The following is a 23,627-nucleotide window of genomic DNA, read 5'->3' as shown; positions in this document are numbered from 1 at the left end:
AAATGGGATCGACTCCTTGATTGGTCTCTCTTCTGTCTTGTTGTTGGTGTATAGGAAGGCCACTGATTTCTGTGCATTGATTTTATATCCTGCTAGTTTACTGAATTCCTGTATGAGTTCTAGCAGTTTTGGGGTGGAGTCTTTTGGGTTTTCCACATAAAGTATCATATCATCTGCAAAGAGTGAGAGTTTGTCTTCCTCTTTGCCGATTTGGATGCCTTTGATTTCTTTTTGTTGTCTGATTGCTGTGGCTAGGACTTCTAATACTATGTTGAATAGCAGTGGTGATAGTGGAAACCCCTGCCGCGTTCCTGACCTTAGGGGAAAAGCTCTCAGCTTTTCCCCATTGAGAATGATATTCGCTATAGGTTTTTCATAGATGGCTTTTATGATATTGAGGTATGTATCCTCTATCCCTCTACTCTGAAGAGTTTTGATCAAGAAAGGATGCTGTACTTTGTCAAATGCTTTTTGTGCATCTATTGAGAGGATCATATGATTCTTGTTCTTTCTTTTGTTAATGTATTGTATCATGTTGATTGATTTGCGGATGTTGAACCAGCCTTGCAGCCCAGGGATAAATCCCACTTGGTCATGGTGAATAATCCTTTTAATGTACTGTTGGATCCTATTGGCTAGTATTTTGGTGAGAATTTTTGCATTATGGATGGTATTTCTTATTGCAGTTTGTATTCTTTAAAATGTTATTTTCATTTTAAAAAAATATTATACTATGATAATGGCTTTGGTTTTTAAATTAAACCCATCCACTTCCACATATTCTTAATTGTTTGTTCTTCTCCAGTCCTTGCCCCTTTCCCAGCACTCTTCTGGAGAATAAAGATTAGACATTCGGGGCGCCTGGGTGGCTCAGTTGGTTAAGCATCTGCCTTTGGTTCAGGTCATGATCCCAGGGTCCTGGGATCGAGCCCCACATTGGGCTCTGCTTGGCGGGGAGCCTGCTTCTCCCTCTCCTTCTGCTTGTGCTCTCTCTCTCAAATAAATAAATAAAATATTTTAAAAAAAGATTAGACATTCGGGTTCTTCTTCAACTTTGTACATAGAAAGTCACAGGAGACCATAATTCACTCCCTACACCCAATACAGACCAAATAATCTACATAATTATAGTTTCTTTTTAAATCAGAGAAATGAGAGTACAAAGAAACCTAAGCGAACTAAATTTTAGAAAATGACAGCCCTTCAGATGAGAGGAAAGATATGCAGTGGTTCTCACCCTTGACTGAAGTGGAGGGAAGATTAATCCAGCATAGATGATGGTAAGGAGAAATCAGCCTAACTTTTAACAAGTTTTGATGGCAGTGTGTGGACCATGGATAGGTTAGAATCCAGAGGAGCCATAGGCACAGAAGAAACTATACTACCTCACAGTTCTTTCTGTGATATTCACTAACAGGTAGGACCACAAAAATAAGGGCAGTGAAGAAGAGCTGGGGAGAAACTTTCAGAGATACATTGGGCTTTCAGCTAAGAACGTTTTGTAGAGGGATAGAAGAGCTCTGGCCCTCGAGGCATTCAGCTCAGAAATCTGAATCTGAATCCCAGAAAGATTGGGAATGGAAGTGGGAGAGAACTGAGGTCCTCCCCTGAAGCTTAAAGCTAAGGAAGACATCAAGCATAGTAGAACAGCTGAGAATAAGGGCTCTAAAACAATATCTGCTTGAAGGAAAAGTCCTGTCCTGCCTTCAAAATATTTGAAGCCAATGGTGAATTGACTCAAACTATAAAATTATAACAAACCCCACATTCAGCTGAACTATAGATCATACAGACTCAGCCTAAATTCTGGTGGTATTCTAAGAGAAGATGTATAGCCTCTTTTGGAGGAAAACATCATTTAATTCTTTGTCTACTGTATTTTTACATAAAATATCTAGCACATAGTAAACAATATTAAGAAACATTAAAAAAAAAACACAATAAAATGTAACCCATGGTCAAGAAAGAAAAACATCGAGGTGCTGGGGAGGCTCAGTCAGTTCGGCTCAAGTCATGATCCAGGGTCCTGGGATCAAGCCCTGCGTTGGGCTCCCTACTCAGTGGGGAGCCTGCTTCTTCCTATCACCCTGCCCCCCCACCCCAGCTTTTGAGCGCACTCATATGTGCACTCTCTGTCACTCTCTCAAATAAAAAAATAAAAATCTTTAAAAAAGGAAAGGAAAACATCAATAGAAGTTAACCAAGAAATAGTCCAGATTTCAGAATTATCACAATGTGACAAAAATGCTAAAGGACTTAAAGGAAAAGGCAGAAGCCGTGTATGAAGATATGAGTAACTTCAAGAAAGTGATGGAGAGTATAAAAAAATGAAAATACTAAAAATAAAAAACACAGTATCACAAGTAAAGAACTATTTAGATGGGCTGGCTTAACAGTAAGGTGGACAATACAGAGGAAAGAAATTTAAAAAGAGATAAATAGAAGGAAGGCATCCAAACTGAAAGACAAAGAGGAAAAAAGTAAAACAACAGAGTATTTTAGATATATGGAACAATGTCATGTGGTCTAATATTTGTATCACTGGAGTAATAAAAGGCCAGGAGAGAGAGAATGGGCAGAAACAATATTCAGAGAGGTAACAGATGAGAATTTTCCCAAGCTAATGAAAGATATCAACTTATAGCCCAAGAATTGCAGACAAAATCAAGAAGAATAAATACAAAGGAAACCACACTTAGGCACACCATAGTCAAAATTTTGAAAGCTAAATTTAGAAAGACCTTAAAAGCAGGCAGAGAAAAAAAAGATACTGTACACAGGGAGTGAAAATATGAACTACAAATGACTTTTAATAAAAAATTATGGAGACAGAGATGGAATTATGTATTTAAAGTGCCAAAAGGAAATAGAATTGTCAACCTAAGATTTTATATACAGTGAAAATTATCCTTCAAAAATGAATGTGAAATAAAGACATCCTCACACAGACAAAAGCTGAGACACTTTATCACCAACAAACTGCACTTCAAGAAATACCAAAAGTTCTCGAGGCCAGAGAAAAATGAAACCATATCTGCAAGAAGAAATAAAAAAGTATCAGAAAGGACAAGTAAAAAAGACACATATGTTTTAGTACCTTCATTATATACACATATTTACAATTTTTTAAATATCAACCCCCCCCACCAACAATGTATGGTGGGTTTTAGAACACATAGAAGTAAATATATGCCAGTATCATAAAGGATGGGAGAGGGATAAATGGAATTATGCTGTTGTAAGTTTCTTATATATTCTTAAAATAGAATAATATTATTTGAAGATAGTTATAATTAAAGATGCAAACTGCAATTTCTAGAGGACCACTATATTTAACATACAAGAGAAAAGCTACAAAGACGACATAGGAATATGAAAAAAATACCCAATTTGCCAAAGATTCAGGAAACGGAATAGAGAAACAATTGACAAGTTGGAATGAATAAGTGAAAACTTCCTCCAACCACGATTATTGAACCCTGAATGTCTTTGGAAATTAGTGTTTAATACAGACTTGGATGTTTTTCATTAATTCAGCCTATAACTATAAGGCAAAACGGAGCTATGTGTGAAGTGTATGCTGTAGTTAGATCATTTTGATATGACTAACATTGTTGCAATCACAAATAAGAGCTGCTTTATAAACTTCCCATGCCATCAGAAGTTAAAACAAGAAGCAAGATCTCCATTCCAACACAAATTTTCAGCAGTTACATTTTTCTGAAGTCAGACTACAATTCCAGTAGTGGTTTTTGGATTATGATACAAGTGAAAAGGAAATTTCCGTATTTAAAATCCATTTTACTGTGCACGTCCACCTAATTTTCCATTGAAAGTGATTAACCTGCAATATAATGGCAGGCAAAGGGGAAATACCAAGAGAACTTAATAGAATTGTAATAGAATTTTTTTTTAAAGATTTTATTTTTATTAATTTGACAGAGAAAGAGACAGCGAGGGAGGGAACACAAGCAGAGAGAGTGGAGGAGGGAGAAGCAGGCTTCCTGCCAAGCAGGGAGCCCTATGTGGGGCTCGATCCCAGGACCCGGGATCATGACCTGAGCCGAAGGCAGATGCTTAAAGGACTGAGCCACCCAGGCGCCCCAGAATTGTAATAGAATTGTATAAATGCCTTCTAAGCAATGAATATGCTTAAGTAAAACCATATGCTCATGGGTTATCTGTCAGTACCTATCTGGGTGAGAAAATATTTTCAAAAATGAAATATGTAAAATTTCACTACAGATCAGCATTAACAGATAAACAGATAAACAATTAGTTTTGATGATAGAGAACCATTACTCTGAACTGGTGTTCAACTAAGTAAAATGTTATCCCCCACAAAAGTAATTCCATTCCTCTCATTATTAGACTTGATTACAATTATCATTACACCTTACATTTTGTCAATAATGTGGATGTTCATTTTCTCTCTTGTTATAGAAATATCTGCATAATGCCCTCAGTTTTGCCTCGTTGCACACAAACTCTAAAATATTTTTTATCTGGCCCTTTATAGAAAGAAATTGCCAACTGGTCTAAACGCACAGATTTCCACAACTGTTGTTTTGTTTTGGAATCACATGCTTTCTATGGGTCACGTGGAGAAGGTAAAAAGGAGGTAGAAATGGAAGTTGAGAGTTAATTCAGTCCTGAGGTTAATTGTAGCTAAGATTGAGAACATGTTATATGTAGCAAGTACTCAGGTAATTAAGCACTTTGTATATATTTGCTCATCAAACCTTTTACAGAAGCTGAGAGTTGCCGAGGATCTTACTGGTAAGTGATATAGAGGTTTACAGGATTTAATCCAGCGATAGGACATCAGAATCAATGTCTGCAACATAAGTAGAGGGATCAAGGGAAGATAATTGTTGGGGGGCGTGAGGGGCTGGGGGATAGAGGTGGGTGGCAAGTGGTCCAAGGTAGAGGAGCCGGTGTGGACATGAGATCTCTTGGGGAGGATATGACTACCAGGTGACAAAAACTGGTAAGATCCCTGGAGGCTCATAAAAACCCGTAATTCCCACCTGCCAGCAATAGGACTCTTTTTTTTTTTTTTTTTTTTTTTAAATCCCAACCCCTTTTAATCAATTCTGGTTCAGAATTCCCTGATGAGTGCGTGAAGAGGTCTGGATACATTTTAGAATGTGGAGAGTGGAAGATGAGTAGGAAAAATCTGTAGCGTGGGGATCTGGGAAATCTGTCCTGTTTTACAAGTAGATATACACACATTACAGGTACATATTCACACCTATGTATTTATATATTTGTAACATAACACACATCCACACTATCAGCAGGGTTTAGAATTTAAAACACAATTATGTTATCAGTGTTTTGCAGCGGCCACTTCAGAGCATTTTAAGAGACTATGAATGACAATAAAAATAACAGTGATCAGACCACATGTGCTCAAGGCTAGAACCCTCAGCCCCGCCGGCTTTTACTTCCCTTCGATTGTTTTTACAGCCAAATATTCCTCCCCTGGCAGGAAGGATCCCAGGGTCATCCAACCAGCCAATGACGGTTTCAGAGAAGCGATCCCGGGGAGGGGTATTATGTTCAGGAACACGTCCTGTCAACTTTGCAGTCGAGTCACCTATTTCGGTTGGTAGCGGCCGCTATTTCTTTAAATGGACAGCGGATTTCGAAACGGCAGGAAGGGGGGGTCAGGAAAAGGAACTCAACCGCCTTTGATAACTGCCCAGCAGCCTTCCCTTCCCCAGAACGCGTGCTCGGTTGGGGAAGCGCTTGCGGCGGCCGCATTCCCCCCCCCCGCCCCCCCACCGGGCGCGCGCGGCGCCTGCTCTTTTCGGGGCGCCCACCCTCGCGGGGAATCCCCCCCAACCCGGCCATCCCCCTGCGTCTGCGGCGCGGCCGCCCGGCTTTGTCTCTGGCGGCGTCGCGCTCCGGCGCTCGCGCTCCCACATTTCCCCGTGTGCAGGCTGTAACCCGATCTCCCATTTCCTGGTGAATTCTCTTAAAGAGGCAGCGGTCGAGAAGCAGAACAAAGGCTATTGTTTTATTTCCTCCTTTGGATTCCGCGTCCTTACCGGAATGCCCCTTCATATATGATTATTCTCCTTGCTTCTGCGCTCGGGCTGGGGCAGGGGGTGGGGGAGAGCCCCTGTGCATTTCAGTGTATCTGAGAGACGCAGCCGGGGAAGGTGGGAGGCGTTTCATAAAAATCTGTCTTGTGGTTTCTGGGGCCCCAGCGTAACGTTTTTTTCAACGTGTCTCCCTAGACCAGGCGATTGCTCGGCCGCGCCTGGGCAGCCCGGCTCCCCCGCCGGCGGAGGGGTTCGCGGCGGGCGCGCGTGGGCCGCGCTGCGGGGGGCTGCGCCGCGCGCTCCGCCGCCGGCCGCGGCCTCGCGCGGCCCCGCTTCCCCGACTTCCCTCCGCCGCCGCCGCCCCTCCCCCCGCCCGGCTTTTATTTCCCCGATGCCGGGCTGTAACCCGAGCTTTTATTTCCTGGTGGCTCCTTTAAGAGGCAGAGCTCAGTGCTGGGAATTCACGTCAGTTTCTGCACTGAAACTCTCAAGATCAATGAGCAAAGAGCTTTCTCAGTTCTGCCTTTCAGTTTCTCTCTTCCAGGAAGGAAAACATTCGAGAGAGCGAGGGAGAGCGGCGGGAGGGCGGGGGGCGGGGGCGCCGGCCGCGGGTGGGAGGAGAGAGCGGGAGGCCGGCCGGGCTGCGCCCCGGGTCGCCGCGCCGCGCCGCGACCTGCAGACCCCGCCGCCGCGCTCCGGCCCGGCTCCCACGCCCCCGCCGCCCCGCGCACCCAACTCCGCCGGCCGCCCCGCCCCGCCCCGCGCGCTCGCAGACCCCCGGGGCGGCTGCCGGGAGAGATGCTGCAAGAAACTTCTTAAATGACCGCGTCCGGCTGGCCGTGGAGCGCTTCTGGGTTGGGGAGAGGAAAGGAAAGTGGAAAAAAACTGAGAACTTCCTGATCTCTCTCGCTGTGAGACATGTCTGAGACTCCTGCTCAGTGTAGCATTAAGGTAAAGATCTTCTCCCCCTCCCTCTCTGTGCTCGAAAATCTTGAGCTGCACCGGCCGGGGCAGTCCTGCTGGGCTCCTCCGAGGGGGCTGTGGCAGTTGCTCCGGACGCAGTGAATTATTTGGGGCGCCAGGGAAGGAGATGCAGCTCGCGGCGGCGGCTGTACCCTTTCGTGTAACCTTGCTGCTCCCCCCGCCGAGCCCCCTCTCGGCTTCTCTCCTCCTACCCCACCCCCTACCTTTTTGACAATTAAATGCCCGACACAATTGGCCAGGAGGAACCCGAGTGGTCTCTAGAACTGTAAAACACCCCCGTAATTAGTGCGCTTTTGTAAAAAAAAAAAAAAAAAAAAGGAAAAAAAAAACCTGCTCCTACTCCTACTCCCAACATGTGACTGAAATGTAACTTTTGTTCCTGAGGGGTGGTCTTCTTAGGGAAAAAAAAGTTCCTCAGCCCCCGTTGGGGATGCAATCTTTTTTTTTCCCCCTTAGAGGACTGCCTGGATCAGATCAGACTGGATTTTTTTCCCCTCCTCTGATTGTAATTGCAAGCGCTGTCGGAGAGACAGTCCTGGTGTCAGCTTTTCCTGGGCATTTGCACAATGAATTTCTCTCTTTCTTTTTTAAACTGAGGTAAATAAGTTGCCGAATGCTTATTTTACTCCCATGCATGTGAAAGTTGAGTAATCCCAAAGTAGAAAACTCCTGTGTTGCAGAGAGAGAGAGAGAGAATTATCTAAGTGACCAGGCAAAGTGACCTTCCCTGTTTGACAGTGCAGAGTAGAAATCTCCCGGCTTTCTGGTCGTGTTTTGCAGTATTGTAAATGCAGGGTGTTGGATGTTTGCAAACACCGTACTTGGCTTCCAAGTAGTCGTGTGTGTACACGTATATATGTCTGCATCTATAGAGCTGGTGGTACTGTGGTTTGTTGCTTCTAAAAAGTTGTAAAGTTTGCCACCGTGAGGAGGCAGGATGATTTGTCCATTTCCCCCAATTATTTTTCCCATGGCTGTGTATATTGTGCACTTTATTTATTTCACTATTCCATCAGTCCCCAGGTGGAAAAGCCTTCTGCTTCTGTGAGAGGCTGAAGCCACTGAAGTTTGTTTGTTTTCAGCTTGGCCCATTTAATATGTGCTCATTGAGTGGACGCTGCAGAAACAATGAACAAATAACCTGTTTTCCTCATCTGGGGGGAATTAGAGAAACCTTTCCTGTTTCAACACTGCTTTTCCAATAGGATCTGTTTAAAGGAAACAGTATTTTATTATATTTGCTTACTAGGTTTTCGTAGTTAGACTCAGATTTTAGTGTTTCTCATCAGGTGAGATTTTCATGGATTTTTAACATAGGGCTAAAGTGAACTAAAAAAGTGGGTTGGGTTTCTTTGTTTTTGCCTCACAAAAATGCCCAGGGGCACTTGAGGGCTTTTGTGTTTGTGGATACCTGGGGGCAGCAGAATGTCTGTGGTGGAGAGGGTATCGCAGTAAATAATTTAAGGTACTTGGATACTTCAAAACTAGTTTCTTTTGCTGTATAAATTAGATTCTACAATGAGCACGGTACGGATAATCTAATTTGACACTTCATAACACAAACAGAGGTAACTAAATAATAGGGTATTAAATCAGTAAATTGTATTCGATGGCAATAAATCCCACATCAGGAAAACATGGACCAACGACGGGGCGGTAATTTTAGGCTGAAAACAAACAAAAAGCAATTCTTTCTGTGACTTTTCTTGATACCTCTCTTAAAGAGACTGCATGTCCCCACTGTTCTGATGGGCTTATTTCTGGTGCTACGAGTGGCTTGTTTCATCCTACTCTGGTGGGAAGAGTTCAGCAGCCGCTTTCCTTACACATACATACAGAACTAATCCCCAAACCCAGACAGAACACTGTCTTAAATGTGACATAAAAATTGCAGCCATAGTTTGCCTGTCATTTTTTTCCTTTTTGCTTATCCTTTCAGGTTTTTTTCGGTGCCTCTTTTCATGACTGTATTTCTATGTAATTAACATAGATGGAATATTCTTCACTAGTAATGAAAGTATCACTTGTATTTGAATGGTTCCTCACGGAACCAGTGTAGGACTGTTGGCTTAGACCGTGTGTATGTTTAGGTGCACACATGTGAAGTGTGTTTTTTCCAAGGAGTTTGTTGAATTCACAGTGTTCCAATAATATGTGCTGCAGATCAAGGACTTGGGATTATTCCGGGTCATCTGAAAATGTGCTGGTGATGTGTGCAGTGTTTCATTTAGTCCTTGGGATGTGGTACAGTGACTGCATAATAAAAAATGTTTGCTGGTAACCCGCAAGCAAGTACGGGGATTGCTTCTAGAGTCCAGTAAACAATAACTTTTCTGTGGAGCAGAGAAGGAATGTCAGAAGCTTTCAAGGATGAGCTGATGAGTCCGATGTATTGAAGACATGTGATATGGAAGCCTCCCTCTGTGTGGAGAGATTTCCCTCACTCCTCCGCTCCACTCCTGAAACCTTCCTCACTTGTTCCCATTCCTTACAAGCAGCTGGTCAGCAAACAGTAAATTCCTCAGCAGCTGGTGTGATGGAGCACAGAGGAGCCTGACCAGAGGCAGCCACAGAGGGAAGTACTTGGTTTACTTCTGAGCAGTGTCTCTTCTCCTGGAAAAGCGAAGTGTAGAATTTAGGTGCAATTTCCAAGGTGAAAGTTTTTGACTCGGTCAAGCAGTGACAGCTTTGTATAGATCACTTCTGTGGTGGTGGTTGACATCGAATGCCTGATAAGCACTTTTTATATTTCTTTTGAGCTTTGTAGGCATCTTTTCATCACCTAGGGAAGTGAGTATCAGACACGCATTGTACATAGAAGACAGGTTGACTAGCCCAGGGTTACCCAAACCATCACGGAGCCCCACTGTTTCTCTGCACTGGGCTGTCCCACGTGTGTAAAGGCACTCTCATCCAAGAGTTTAAATGCTTTGCTGACCAGTGGGGTGGTTCAAATGTAAGGACAGGGACAACTGACTATAAAAAAAAACACAATTTTTTTCAGAGGCTTGAGTGGCTGGCTGTGCTGGTCATGGGAGGAAGGAAGAGGCTGTCCTTTCCATCATCAGCCTTCACCTTCAAGTCACCTGTTCGGTTTTAAGTTCAGCCGACTTGCTGCGGAAAGTGGTGATGGCCCAGCAGACACAGTCCTTCGCTTCTTGGCGTGGTGCTTTAGTTGTGAGGGCCATCCAGGTTACCAAACCTAGTGGCCTAGCTGTCCCTTCCCCCTTTCCCCGCCCTCCCTGTTTGTCTCTACTCTCCAGTATGGTTGGCCTTCTTAGCAGAAAGAAATCTCTTTTTATTTTGCTACTAACTGGGACACTCCGGGTTTCCCCTACTGGACTCTGAGCTCCTTGGGTTTAGTGATGGTTATCTTGTGTCCCAGTACCTAGCTTGGCACCTGGCACAGAAATGTTCCTCAGCAATGTTTGCTGATTTGAAGTGAGGCATGGGAGGAGGTCAGCGCCCTTTCCTCTGTCTGTTCCTGTGTACCAGAGGGTGACTAACACTTTTATCCGATAGCTCACGTGAAGTATTTAGTAAGTCCACACTGCTATCTCAGGGGGGCCTAGAACACTCTCTAGGTGTCTGTCCAAAAATGATCATCAGTAGAATTTTGGTATAATGATACTATTTTTATTATTTTCATAAAATGAAAAAAAAACTCTTGTGTATCTAAACAGACAAGGGAATTGAGTAAAAGATGATAAAGGGACTTGAAGAATCACTTTAGAAGGCTCAAATTAGTGGGCTTGCCAGTTTTCCCGTTCTTGGACAATTGAACCAGGGAACCTTTAGGCTTTCAGAACTGGAAGGCCTTAGGGATCACCTGGGCCAGCCTCGTATTTTTATAGAGAGGAGGTCCAGAGGACGAAATGGCTTGCTCCAGCTAATTGGTGACTGAGCCAGGTTTAGAGCACCACAGGCCTCGTTCTCAGGCCCCCGCACTGCATTTGCTGGGTTCATGGTGCATCCCTATAAAAGGCCAAGGAAATTCGATACAATAGGCTGCACTCTCTCTGGCACTTCCTAGCTTGGTCCATTTTAATCCCAAGCCAGCTGGTATGAGGGCACGGAGGTATGTGCCAAGGAAGATGTGTGTGGGGGGAGCACTGGGCCCAGAGGGTATATTGTTAGATGTGAGAAGAGGAAGTAGTAGGAGTAGGGGATCAGGGAAGAAGGGCGTGATGGACTTGTATTTGTACCACTGTTTGCGGCAACAATTTTTTTTATTATGGTAAAAAACACACAGTGTGAAATTTACTATCTTAACCATTTTTAAGTGTGCAGTTCTGTAGTGATAAGTATATTCACATTGTGGGGCAACAGACAGATCTCTAGAACTTTTTCATCTTGCAGCTCAGAAACTCTGTACCCACTACACACTAATTTTCCCCCTCCCCTCCTCCCAGTCTTGGTAGCCGCCTGTCGATTTTCTGTTTCTATGGTTTTGACTACTTAGGATACCTTATGTAAGTGGAATCCTATATTATTGTTACTTTGCTTATTGTTAACGCCCTGGAGATTCCTCCATGTGGCAGAATGGTACAGGGATTTCCATCTTGTTTTAAGGCTGCATAATATTCCGTTTTATGTGTATGCCACGTTCTCTTTATCCGTTCATCTGCTGATGGAGATCTCGGTCACTTCTATCTCATGGCTGTTGTGGATGAAGCTGTGGTGAGTATAGATGTGTGATGATCGCTTGGAGAGCCTGCTTTGAGCCCTTTGGATGTACGCCCAGAGATGGGATGGGTGGGATGCAGCAACTCTTTTTTACAGTGTGTGTGAGAAGTCTGGTACGAAAGGAAGGTAGAGCTGAAAGAAAATCTGTAAATCTCAGTTGAGCTGCGTCTGCGCACACCGAGGAAGGTAAAGGGGTGAGGAGGCACGGGGTTACTGGGAGTAACTGGGGGAAGAGCAGTCTTGTTTTATTACCCATTTTTAAAACGTTGCCCTTCGGTGTGGTTCTCCCAGCTGAGTGGCTCAGTGTTAAATGAAGCCCCCTAGGGTGTGGGGTATACAAACAGCATATTTTCCCCTGTGAATGCTACTGTAGAGAAAGCACTGGGGTTTGTTTTCAGGCAGAGTCCGGGACTGCTGTATTTGTTGTTAGACGTGTGTAAGAAACCAACCTCTGTGTGTGTTTGTTGAATAGAATGAGTGTGAGTGCACTCAGGGTTCCCACGCCAGAGGGACCATGCTTAAAGATAGTTCCCTGCCAAACCTAGTATTTGGGGGCGAGAGACTGAATGAGCGAGAAGTTAGAATTATAGCCTATTAAACAACAAACACATTTTGATTTATTTCGGAACCTACAGGAACCAGACTGATGAAGTGTGGCTTGCTGGGGCATCTCAGGATGAGCCCCGATGAAGAGGCAGAAATGACTTGTGTCCCACATCATCTGTTGGTTAGAAATGAGTGCTGTTGCCTGTTCGAAACTGTTCCGTCAGTGTCGAAATACTACCACGAATATATTATTTGCTCTCTTAATTTGCTCGATAAGCCTTTCTTCTTAGATAGTGAACATGTACAGGTCGGCCTGGTCTTTGTCGAAATGATCTGGAATTTTCAGACTGTGGGGAAGCGGTGGGAGGGGTTGAATAAGGAAGGCATTAGCCCGAGTTTGTTCCATGTGGACTCCCAGAGGGGCAGAGCTGCTGCTTGGTCCCGTGGACTGTGTTTATGGAAAACTGTGTAACACTTGCATTTTGGAGCTTTCCCCGTTCTGGGTAATTAAAGCGGTTTGTCAGCTGTTTTAGTGGTCATTGTGCCTACATTTTCTCCCCTTCTTCTGCTTCCTCCTTCTCTTCCTCCTTCTTCATCACCACCACCACCACCACCACCGGGTGTGGAAGACGACTGCCTGCTGGTCCACCGCGTGCGAAGTGTTTGATCTGCATTATCTCCCTTACTCTTCATAACTTTCTCAGGGATGCCGTTTTTCTCCCCATTTTACAAATGAGGATCCTGAAGCCTGGAGTGTTTTAAGCGACCCATTGGCCTAAGATCTCAGACACCATACCTGGCCAAGCTAGGGCCTACAATTCCAGAGCATTCTCCATGACACTGTTCTCAGATACGGCCATCTTCGTGAAGAAAATTAGGAAACTGATTGTGACGGGTGATGGTGGAGCCTCGCCTGAGCCGGGGTGAGAGGCAGGAATAGGGCAGCAGAGATGGTTCCTTCCCATTCTGGGTCCCCTTGAAGGTGGGTTGTTCCTCTCTGTTCCTCTCACAGTGGGGAGAGCCGGATGGCCACGCCACGCAACCCAGTGCCCAGTTCTTCCATTTTTCTTCCCGTCTCTGGTGTTCTCTAGTGATACTTTGTCTTTCGATAGGTTTCTTTCAAGGCCCTCCAGGTTCTCAGAAACCTTTCTTTTCCCTCTCTGCCTTTTTCTTCTTTCCCTGGCACCTAATTACTCCTTCATTCTGTGGGTGACAGGCCGCACTGTGTCCTCTCATACTGCCCAATCTCAGCCTCTGGGTTAGACACCTTTGCGTCACTCCCTGGTCAGTCTCTTTTCTGTCCACAGCTTTTTTTGGTCCCCCTCCCTTGAAACTTTTTACACAATCCGTCAACATGAAGTTTTTCTTAAACCATCCCTCACAGACATTCTCAGTACTGTATGATTTCTAGGAATCTGAGGTCTTTTCAGGTATCTCCCGATTGTCCCACACCACCAGAGGAATAATCTTTTCTTCCCCCTTTTTCCTGGTAGCCTGACCACACTCGCCTCGTTCTATCTTACTTGAGCGAAGAGAGAATTTTGGCTATCTGAGTTCATAAAATTTGGCATTTGAACAACTTTAATGAAGTCTTTCTTCAGAGCAGATATGGGGAAGGAAGCAGAGAGAGAGAGATGTGGGGAGGCAACAAGAGGGAATCTGAGAGAGCACAACCGAAATTTCTCGTGAAACAGATGAGGAAACTGGGTCCTTTGGCATTTAAATAGCATGCCTGAGATCACACTGTTCGTGGTAGCTGAGCCAGAGTCAGAGTCGGCTGTTCTGTCCTAGGACCATGTCCCTCTAACACCACGGCAGAGGAAGAGTGATAAAATGCAGACAAGATTTCAGACAGTGTGGCTTCATCGTGAGGACTCCGGTAGAGTTAAGCCCATTTGTATGGCACCACACAATGACTGATGATATTAATGATCATAATTACGACTTCCAAGTTAAAGACAAGCTTTAAGTTATGAGATTTAGGAAGTGAGAAAATGTAATGCATTTTGGAAAGCTGTCCAACAAAAATGTTTGGCATAAAAATAATGTGAAGTTTTAAAAGGCTACGCTTCAGTTATCTGGATGAATGACTTATGAAAAATATGTTACTCCCCGGTGAAGACAGGAAGGAGCTATCCAATAAATCTGTACGTTCACCAGGCCTGTGTACTTCTTGGGGGTATTTTCCCTTTGTGTGTGGGAGTCAGACATACGGAAAACGATTTCATTTCCTGAATGACCTGAAAAGGATGCGGCGCCCTGCTGCCGTGAGCACTGTGGGTGAAGTGCGTTCAGTGATGTAAGTGTTGCCACGATGTAGTTCCAGTCACCTCTACTTCAGATTTTCATTCGCATTTTTTTCTGTCTGATGTTCTTTGGTTATCTGTCAAGGCGATTTCCCTCAAGAGGGCTGTGAAGTTGCTGGGAGGAGGGGACCAGTCATTGCCATACTGTGGAGCCCTTCTAGGGGAAGAACACAGACACTGGAGTAGACAGGCCTGAGTGTGAGTCCTGGTTCTTGAACTTAATTAGTCTTCATCTTCAACCTGTTAACTCATCTGCAGTGGTAATAAAGATACCTCTCCCTTGGGGTATGTAAATTTCATAATGCAGTGACTTCCTCTGTTAAAAAAAAAGTTAGTTCTTCCCCCCCCGCCCCACCTTTATGTATCCTCCATAATATCTAGAAGGAGCTAGAGATTTTCTAGTCCCCGGCCTATGTTATACACTTGGTATGGCGGCCAGAGATGTTGATGGTTTGCTCCAGCTCCCGTGGCTGGTCGGTGGCACCTCCTGAACCCAAATCTAGCCCCGCCCCCCCAAGTTGGCGGACTCCCAGCAAGCGTGCTTGCCGCTATGGACTGGGGTCACTCAGTCGTGTTGAATTTTAATTGAATGCAAGCCTCAACAGTAGGAGAGATGAGCCAGCTGCAGTTACTTGGTAATAACCAAGGCCTTTTGCATCTCAGTGAAGTTTTGAGGGAATAGCTGGTACGGTTCTGAATAAGTTTCAAAGATAAAAGAAAAGGAAAAAAAAGAACAAAAACAAAACCCGAAGCCTGGAAGTACTGTCCGGTGACTCTAACTAGCATTATTACTCAGCCCTCAAGTATTCAGACCTATTCAGGGATCCGCTTGTTCACACAGTTGCTTATTATTTGCGGCCAGGGCGCGACTTGAACGAGGGCATCATTTCTTAAATCTGCTTTTGTTAAACAGGCAGTTCCATGTCTGTCTGACCACAGAGCAGACACTGTTTGCTGGGGGGTGGGGGGGTTGAATTTCCAGTTTCGAGAGCAGGAGTCGATGGCTTTCAGTGGAAGTTTATACAGAAGAGTTGGAGAAAGCCAAATGTGTGACTTTGGGGCATGAGGGAACTTTTGTGTTTAGATGTTGAGGGACTGAAGTATCTGTTTTCAGCAGCTCTGTTCTCTTAGCCGTGGACTTGAAATGTATTCCTGAGTTTTCCTCTATATAATCCACGTTGGAGGAGGAGATGACTTGGAGGCTGGAAAATGACCCTTTGTGAGGCAGAGTGGAGAGAACGTGGCTGCCTCTTCCGCCCGACCCCCCACAGCAGGTGTGGGCGCTTTGGGACTATTGCAGAAAGAGCGTAGGTTTGGGGAGAAACCGTTCCTCTGCCCTCCTCCTTGGAAAACACAAGTGAAAGTTTGTGATTTTCTCCTCAGCTGCCTTGTCCCCTCCCCAGTGGCTTGTAAGGGGCCACGTAACTGTATCTTTCCGAAGACTTATCTCTGTAACAAGCAGTAACCCCTGCTCTACTCACAATCCCTATATGTGAGGAAACAGGAACCAGAGATGAGATGCTGACTCTGAACTATTTCCTGGAAGAAATGAGCTGCAGGTAGAAATCATCCTGATCATTAAAAAGGAAAAAAAAAAACAAAAAACCCAAGCCCCCGAGAACAGCCTATTTGTCTCTGAAGTTCCCCTTTTCCCTAAGACTTCCCCTTGTTCCCTAGTGAAAGTGTGGGTCTGGGTGCGGCGCTGGTGGCAATGCTGGGAAACTGGGAGACGGGAAAGAACGGGGAGGGCTCTGATCTGCTCCTCGGGCTGCAGGTGTGGCCAGAGCAGCGCTGGGCTCCCTGATGAATAATCCAGGTCAGGAGACAATTTAGAGTTTGTATCGTCCAGGGCCTGCTAATTAACACTCAGATCAATACATCCGCACTGGGGTGGGCCAGGGGAGCTAGAACAGAGACTTAACGGAAAGGGGGGCAGGAGTTTGCTAAGCTGTCTTCTGGACTGCTCTGAGGAGCTCAACCAAAGGGAAGGAGACTTTTCCCCACCTTCGTTCGTTCGTTATTCATTGTTGCTTCTGGACAGCTCATCTTTCCCACACTGTCCTGGACGGTCGAATCAGAGTCCTGCTGGAGGAGACCGCATAAGAGAGTCTCCTGACTCACCGGAGGGTCCAGCTACGTCTTTTCATGTACAGATGTGTGATCCCGGGCGGGGCCTCCGAGGGGACAGACGGGAGTTCTCTTTTCTCTGGGCCTGGTTGTGTATGTGTGCCCAGCTTCCTGCCAGAGAGTCAGCCCACCTGGTTTTGGGGGATGGAAAATCTGAAGGATTGGACTCCTGGTGCATTTTGCAGTTGCTGTGTCCTTTTGACCTGAGATCTGGGAGGTTTTAAAAATCCAAGTCATGAGGTCACTGGACGGGTGCTTCGCACAGCTGAGACCCATGGCTTTCCTCACTCCTGGGTCCTGATGGTCATGGCCAGCAATGGGGTGGGGACAGCAGGTCTCGCTTGGTGCCTTTTGATGTGGTCTGTATTCAAAGTGAGGTGAACCGGGTGGGAGAGCCGTCGTTTGGGACGGAAATAGGAGTAACGGAGATCTTTGGTCTGGGAGTGTCCTCTTACCCCTGCCTGGGAGGCCCGAGTGACCCCATGTGGCTGACTGCATCCCAGATCCCCTGGAAGGCTGCCAGATCCTTATTTGACTTTGTGCCATTTAGTCCTTCCGTTAGTCTGCTGACTTGAATACTTTAGGATGAGGTGGAAGGAGGAAGCATATGAGTTGGAAAGGTAAGAGTCTTTACCCTCAGAAAGCTAGAGAAACGGAGGCTTGCTTTCCGATTTTTACATTATGCCTTTTTTGTGTCTCTGCGGCTCTTTGCTTTTGGCTCTGAGTCGGGTGGTATGGGTCCACTTCTCTGCAGGTAGACGTCACCTGTAGGTCAGAGGCAGCTTTTTTTTTTTAAACATTATTTATTTTAGAGAGAGGGAAAGAGTGTAGGGGGAGAGGCAGAGGGAGAGGGAGAAGCAGACTCCCTGCTGAGCAAGGAGCCTGATTCAGTGCTTGATCCCAGGACTCCGAGATCATGACCTGAGCGGAAATCAAGAGTCAGATGCTTAACTGACTAAGCCACCCAGGCGCCCTTCAGAGGCAGCTTTTGAACACGGTGGAATCCAGGGGGGCTGTTGGAGGGCACAGGAAGGCTGGAGTAGTGATCCTGTAATCTCTTCCAGCATGCTATAAGGGTATCTTTAACCTTCACCCAGATAGGCAGGGAGATGGGCAAAGGGACCTCAGCATTAGGTTACATGTCAAGTAGGGCACCTATTAGAATATGTCTTACTTATTCCCACCCTTCCTGGAACTGTGGTTTTTCTATGCTACCTACCTTAGAAAATGAACAGGGCCCTGATACCAGTGGCAGGATATGTATTGATCATCTTTTGGAAGCACGGTGAGATAGGTGGACAGGACCTCAGAGGGAAAAGACCCTTAAAAATGCATGAAGGACACAAGGCGGGGAGCCATGTAGACCCCCTGGAAGGCCTTGTCATTCCTGCAGAGAGGGAAGAGGTGGGCCCAAGGGCATAAGTCAGTGTTAACGTTAGCTAGCTCTTCTGAGAATTTGTCTGTCTTGAAAACTTCGGTAAAATGGCCAAACGGAGCTTCTCTAAACCAGGGGGAAGGCCTGTGTGTGCTTTTGCGGTTAGCTGTCGTGTTGAGCAGTCTGATTTAAGGGAAAGATGGTTCTGTGTACATTTCCATTTCAGTTGTGGTATTTTAAGGTTTACCATGGAGGAGGTGTGGGTGAATGAGAAGGTAGTCCTGTTGCTTCTTGACTCAGTTAGATCTACGTTGCAGGTGAAAGTAAGTTCACAACGCGTCCACATTCTTATTCGGGTACATTTTAGGATTGCCTGCAGATCCTAGGGCACATCTGGTTATTCTCCCTTGGTGTACATGCTTGTGGCTTGCCAGGCTAAATGCCAAGTGGATTATTAGAAAGAATTCACTTCACAGATCTGGCCCCCACATTGGTGTCTGTGATTCTTCTTGGGCTCTTGTATTGGGGTTCTCTTAATCCTTTTGGGACTCCAAGTGGGACCCGTGCTGACAAGATCATGCTGCTTTGGGGAAGAACTGGTTGCACACTTCCCCAAGCAGGGTGAAGCAAGTGTTAGTCCAGCTGGCTGCCTTTTGGGCAGTTGGCCATGCTTGGCACTTCTGAGTTTCTGGTATACCAGTTGCCAGAAAGGCAGCCTTTCAGCGGTCCTATAGTGTCCCCAGGGCACAAATGTTAGGCTTTGGAGGAAAATTTGCGATTTTATGTTCACTCCTTGTTTTCGTTTATGTGCATTTATGGCATTATAGTTGAAGTTCGTTGAAAGATGCCTCTGTGCTCCAAAGCCTAGAAAGTAGCTTCTTTGGGTGAGGGAGAGGTTCCTAGGTAAAGTTATTGAAGGCCCATGCTGAGGGACGCACACTGGAGGTTAGAATGAGCATGATGTAGGGAGAACAGTGAGAGGGGTGGCTGACACCATGCCTTTAGATGCTGTTTTTAGTTCTAGTCAGGACTGTACAGTATGGCTGTGCCTCCTTGGGCATCATTCTGCTTTTACTCCGAGGGTTTGTTCTTGTGATCCTGCATATGTGCACGTGTGTGCGTGCCCACAGGATCATAAGTCATGGAAATGATGGCATAATCTGTTTTCTAGCTTATAGAGTGAAAGATTACACAAAAGCCAGCCTTGTGGCAAGAAAACCTTACATATAGATGGGAAATATATCTCCTCGGAGGGTTGGCTTTCTGATGGGCTATAAACGGATTGTTAAACAGCAATGTGAGGGGCCGTTAACAAGCTGTTTCTAGGAGCATCTCCCTGGTCTGGTCTGAAAAGGTAATGTGTACGTATTAGAGCTATGAAATAGTTTGCCTGTGGTGTTTATATGTTGGTAGATGTGTGTGTGTGTGTCTGTCTGTCTGTCTGTCTGTCTGTCTTCAGGGGTGAATGAACTGAACAGATAATTTTACATGTTGTTTATTTCCTCCTACATTAGCGTCCACGTTCTGTGGTGGGCTGTGTTCTGCTTAGTTTTTTAAGCTGGCTTAAATGAAGAGGTGTTTGGTCAGGCAAACTTCAGAAAGCTTCAGTATGTTTATGAAAGAGCTGAACACTGGTCCATGCCAGTTTCTGCTACTATTGGATTTTAATGAGAACCCTTTCTTGTTACTGGGATGCCATGCTTCTACTGTGTTCACAGCTGCTGTGTTAAAAAACAGGTGTCTCTTATAATCCTCTGACTGGATCAGTTTGCTAGCCTGGCAAAGGCTTATTATTATTGTTTTTATTTATTTATCTGTGTCCCACATAGGTCAGAGCCTGCCAGAAGCTGTTGATGAGCAGGATTAATGCGAGAGAAGATGGGAGCTTTTCTTGATGGAGATTTCTGTGAAAACAGTCCATCTAAGATCTTATACCGTAAAGACAGAGCTAAATAAAACTGTTCGGGATGTGGATCACAGGGGAGAACAGCCAAAAGAGGAATAGTAAATGAATAGTTCTGCCAAGTCACCTCTCTGTCCTTCTTCAAAGGCCATCTTAAAGCCCATGCTGCCACAAACGCCATCCAAGACTAAGGGGCATGAGTGATGACAGGGCACATGAACAGATTCATCCACTGTTGCTTCTCAAGGCTGCTGGATCCCAGGCTTCGGGAGGGCGGATGTTCTGTCTTCTCTGGCCCGCAAGGCAGGCTGGCGTCCTGCTGCACACCTCACCCCTCCCCTGCTGTTCCTTCTTCTCCGTCCTCACTGGCGCTGTCTTCCCTCTAGCCCCCGATTTCTCACTCGTCTGCCATCTCTCACCTTCCTGCCTCCACTCCCTGCACGTTCCAGTCTGACCCAGAATGATTCTTTGCGAGTCAAAATTCAGTCACATCAGTCCCTTTTTGACCCTGCAGTTCGGGATGGAACCCAGCCCTTCATCATGGAAGGCCCTGGGCAGTCTACCTTTCTAGAATCATTCTCCAACCTCCCCCTTCTGTCTTGTCTTCAACCGAGACCTGCTCTTCTCCCAAAACACATAATGCACCCTAATGCCTCGAATCTTCCCCTCATCCTTTTTCCGCCTGGTAGCCAGTGTGTCATCTGAAGCCCATTTTTGAAGCCTTCCCTGTTATTGACAGGCACAGCATCCTGCTAGCCTTTGAACGTGCTGGCTATTGGCCATGACCCTGTTGCAGTTTGCTTGTCATCCTCTAGCTACAGTGATAGCCTGTGGGGAGCAGGAGTCCGATGGAGTCGTTTTTTTATATCTCCAGTTGTCCGGCACGGTGCTTGGCGCGGGGAAGGTCCGATGTATGTTAGCTGAATAGAATTTTTTAAATCAGCAAGTATTTATTAAGCTTCTCTTATGGGCTCAGTGGGGACTAGGCTCTGTGACACATACATAAGTGTGAGATAAACACCTTGCACAGTCGAAATCCTGAGCAAATAGCCCCTGAAGGTAGAGGAAGGAAGGGAGAGACCTCACTTTTGTTGTAGGGTTAGAACCACATGGCCCGGCTGACCGCACTGCCGCTCCCCATACCTGAGACGTACGCACTGGACAGACACACACACACACAGGACCCGTACAGTCTTTCCCTCTTAACTGCCCACCTTCCAGAGAGGAGCACAGAGAGCTGGAGAAAAGACTGGAGAACCTGTAGGCGCAATGCAAAGGGAGACGCATGAATAGCCCCAAACTAGTAAACTTACCCACCAGTGTGCCTTTTCTTTGCTTGGCTCAGGATGCTCCCGGGCCCGGGAGAGAGAGCTGATGGCTGTGTGTTGCAGCCATGTGCAGTCTTTTGACATTGTTGGCTGTGGTTCTCTGGGAACCAGGGGTGTATCACCACTGCGTGGGGCTGCCTGTTGTCCCCTCACCTCATTCCTTTGCTAGCTGGTTGGCAGAGATAGCCCTGAAAGAGCAGCCTGACTTCCTGAGCCTTCTGTGAAGTCTGTGATTGCCTTGCCAAGGACAGGGAGGAATCTGACTCTGTACTTGGGTCAGCTCTTTTCAGCCTTCTCCTCCTGATCCTGTGTTCTCTTTACTTATCTGGGAAGCTGATCTTCTTGGAGCTCTTAGGTTACTCCTAACATGTTGCCTGGGGGGCCTAAACCAGAGAAAACAACGGAGCGTACCACGGGACTACAGAAACAACTCAGAGCCGTGTCTTACGGACGGTCCGACAGCCTCACCATTTCTGTTGACAGTGGACAACTCAGTGCTCCTTACTTAAAGAGGAGGCTCTTAGGAGATGGTGTTAGGGTTATGAACACTCTGGTACGTGTGAAATGGACCAACCGGGACAAGTCGGATATTTTCAGATATAAGCAGACACACCTAGACCTTCCCCACAAGCCCAAATGGCTCATTTCCTCTTTCTTCTCATTGCCATTAACATGCAGCTGGGATTGGGGGCATCCAGATATGTGAAAAGTCTCCACTTTCTGAACCCACCCAGACCCCAAGCAAGGATTCTTTCATGGCTCCCCAGACCATCACCTGCCAGGTTTTCCTGGCTACCTGCCAGGGGTGCTCTTTTCCAGATCCACACTGCAGCTGCTGGCCAGCCCTCCCGGCCTTGATCTTATCTTGGCTTCAGGGGACCCGTCTCCTCACTGCTTTCCTTCTAGGCCTGTCCACACCGGCAGCTCAGGGTTTCCCTTGCCTCTCCCAGATGGGCTCCAAGGGGGGTTGTGTGCAAGTTGGGAGTTGTTAACAGCCACGATGGGGAGCGGCAAGGCATGGGTCCCAGTGCAAACACACATTGATGAAGCTGCTGGGGGTGGGGGTGGCCACCAAGGGTGTACCCTCAGGAGCACCCTGCTCGTACCCCTCATGCTGTTCAGGCCAAAGGGGTGCTGTCAGCTTCCTCCCACCAGTGCTGTCCTTGCCCAACATCTCCATGGCCAAGGCTGTTGATTTAGAGGCCGTTTCCTTCCTGTCCACTCTCCTTTCCTTCCAGCCTCACCAGACCCAGTGGTAGGCTTACTGCTCAGGGCTCACGGGAACCCGGGGCTTGGCGCGGATGAGCCCCGGGGTTCCTGATAATGAACAGGCCATAGCCTAATCTCTGACCTGTCCCCCGTTTAGCTCTGTGAGGAATTACAGTCCTTGTTCTAGCAACCTGCTCAAGAACAAACTTTTGAGCCCCTACAACTGTAATAGGGCCATCAGGCTTTGTTTTCACTTGAAGTTGCTTAACCATTGACCTTCCTGCGAGAAAATTTCAGGATGCTTTTCTGAAAGAGCTGTTGAAATAGAAACAGGAGAGTGGTAACAAGTACCCATTCAATTGTGTGGGAGGGGCACTCCAGCCCCGCCCCCAAGTTACCATATTTTCCAAACCCTACATGAGTGTGATCTGATAAAGGACTTCTCACTGTTTCTCATTTATGTGGCAAGCCTTACAAAAGGGTACACCATTCTATTTTAACAGATTACTTTTTTTTTTAAAGATTTTATTTATTTGATAGAGCGAACACAAGTAGTCAGAGCGGCAGGCAGAGGGAGAAGCAGGCTCTCCCCGCTGAGCATGGAGCCCGATGTGGGGCTCAACCCCAGGACCCTGGGATCATGACCTGAGCCGAAGGCAGACGCTTAACCTACTGAGCCACCCAGGCGCCCCTTAACAGATGACTTTTACAAAAAATAAAATCACGTGCGTTCAAGGCTGTTGAGGAACAGCCCACCTTCAAGCCCGTCTTCCAGTGTGGCGAGGGTGACACCGCCCAGTGACGGGAGGCTCCACACCCTGGGGCTCTTCTGAACTTGTTCCCTTCTGACGACCCCTGGCTGGGGTTGAGAAGGACTAGCCAGTCTGTTTGTCTTTCTTCTGGATAAAAGTTGGAAGGACACTTAAGCCTTATGCTTCAGGGCAGAATCTGATCACAGCGGAGATGAGGAAGAAATTTCCCCCTGTGGTATCAGGTTGCACAACGGCCCAGGCAGGTGCACTACCTCTGTTAAACACACACGCAGCAGCACGCTGCCTCCTCCCTGGCCATCTCCAGGCCAGGCTGTTGGACCTCGCGGGCCAGTGAGGT

General features: G+C 46.4%; 1 protein-coding gene across 4 annotated transcripts in view; it reads left to right on the top strand.

Annotated features, from left to right (window-relative positions):
• Window positions 1-6,600: 6,600 nt before the first annotated feature.
• Window positions 6,601-23,627, top strand: part of ETV6 (ETS variant transcription factor 6) — a 233,424-nt gene continuing 216,397 nt past the window's right edge. For 2 of the 4 annotated variants that reach the window (XM_073877969.1, XM_073877968.1), the window contains exon 1: window positions 6,616-7,004. In XM_073877969.1, the coding sequence (XP_073734070.1) occupies window positions 6,972-7,004 (33 nt within the window). In that variant the 5' untranslated portion in view covers window positions 6,616-6,971. Of the gene's footprint in view, window positions 7,005-23,627 lie in introns of all 4 variants that reach the window. The other 2 variants (XM_073877970.1, XM_073877971.1) reach the window with 2 other exon arrangements.

This window comes from Callorhinus ursinus, unplaced genomic scaffold (genome assembly GCF_003265705.2).
Source record: "Callorhinus ursinus isolate GAN/ISIS: 27379988/994484 unplaced genomic scaffold, GSC_fseal_2.0 scaffold27, whole genome shotgun sequence".
Taxonomy (NCBI): Eukaryota; Metazoa; Chordata; class Mammalia; order Carnivora; family Otariidae; genus Callorhinus; species Callorhinus ursinus.
Note: the sequence above shows the minus strand (reverse complement) of the source record. Positions and strands in the feature narration are given on the sequence as shown.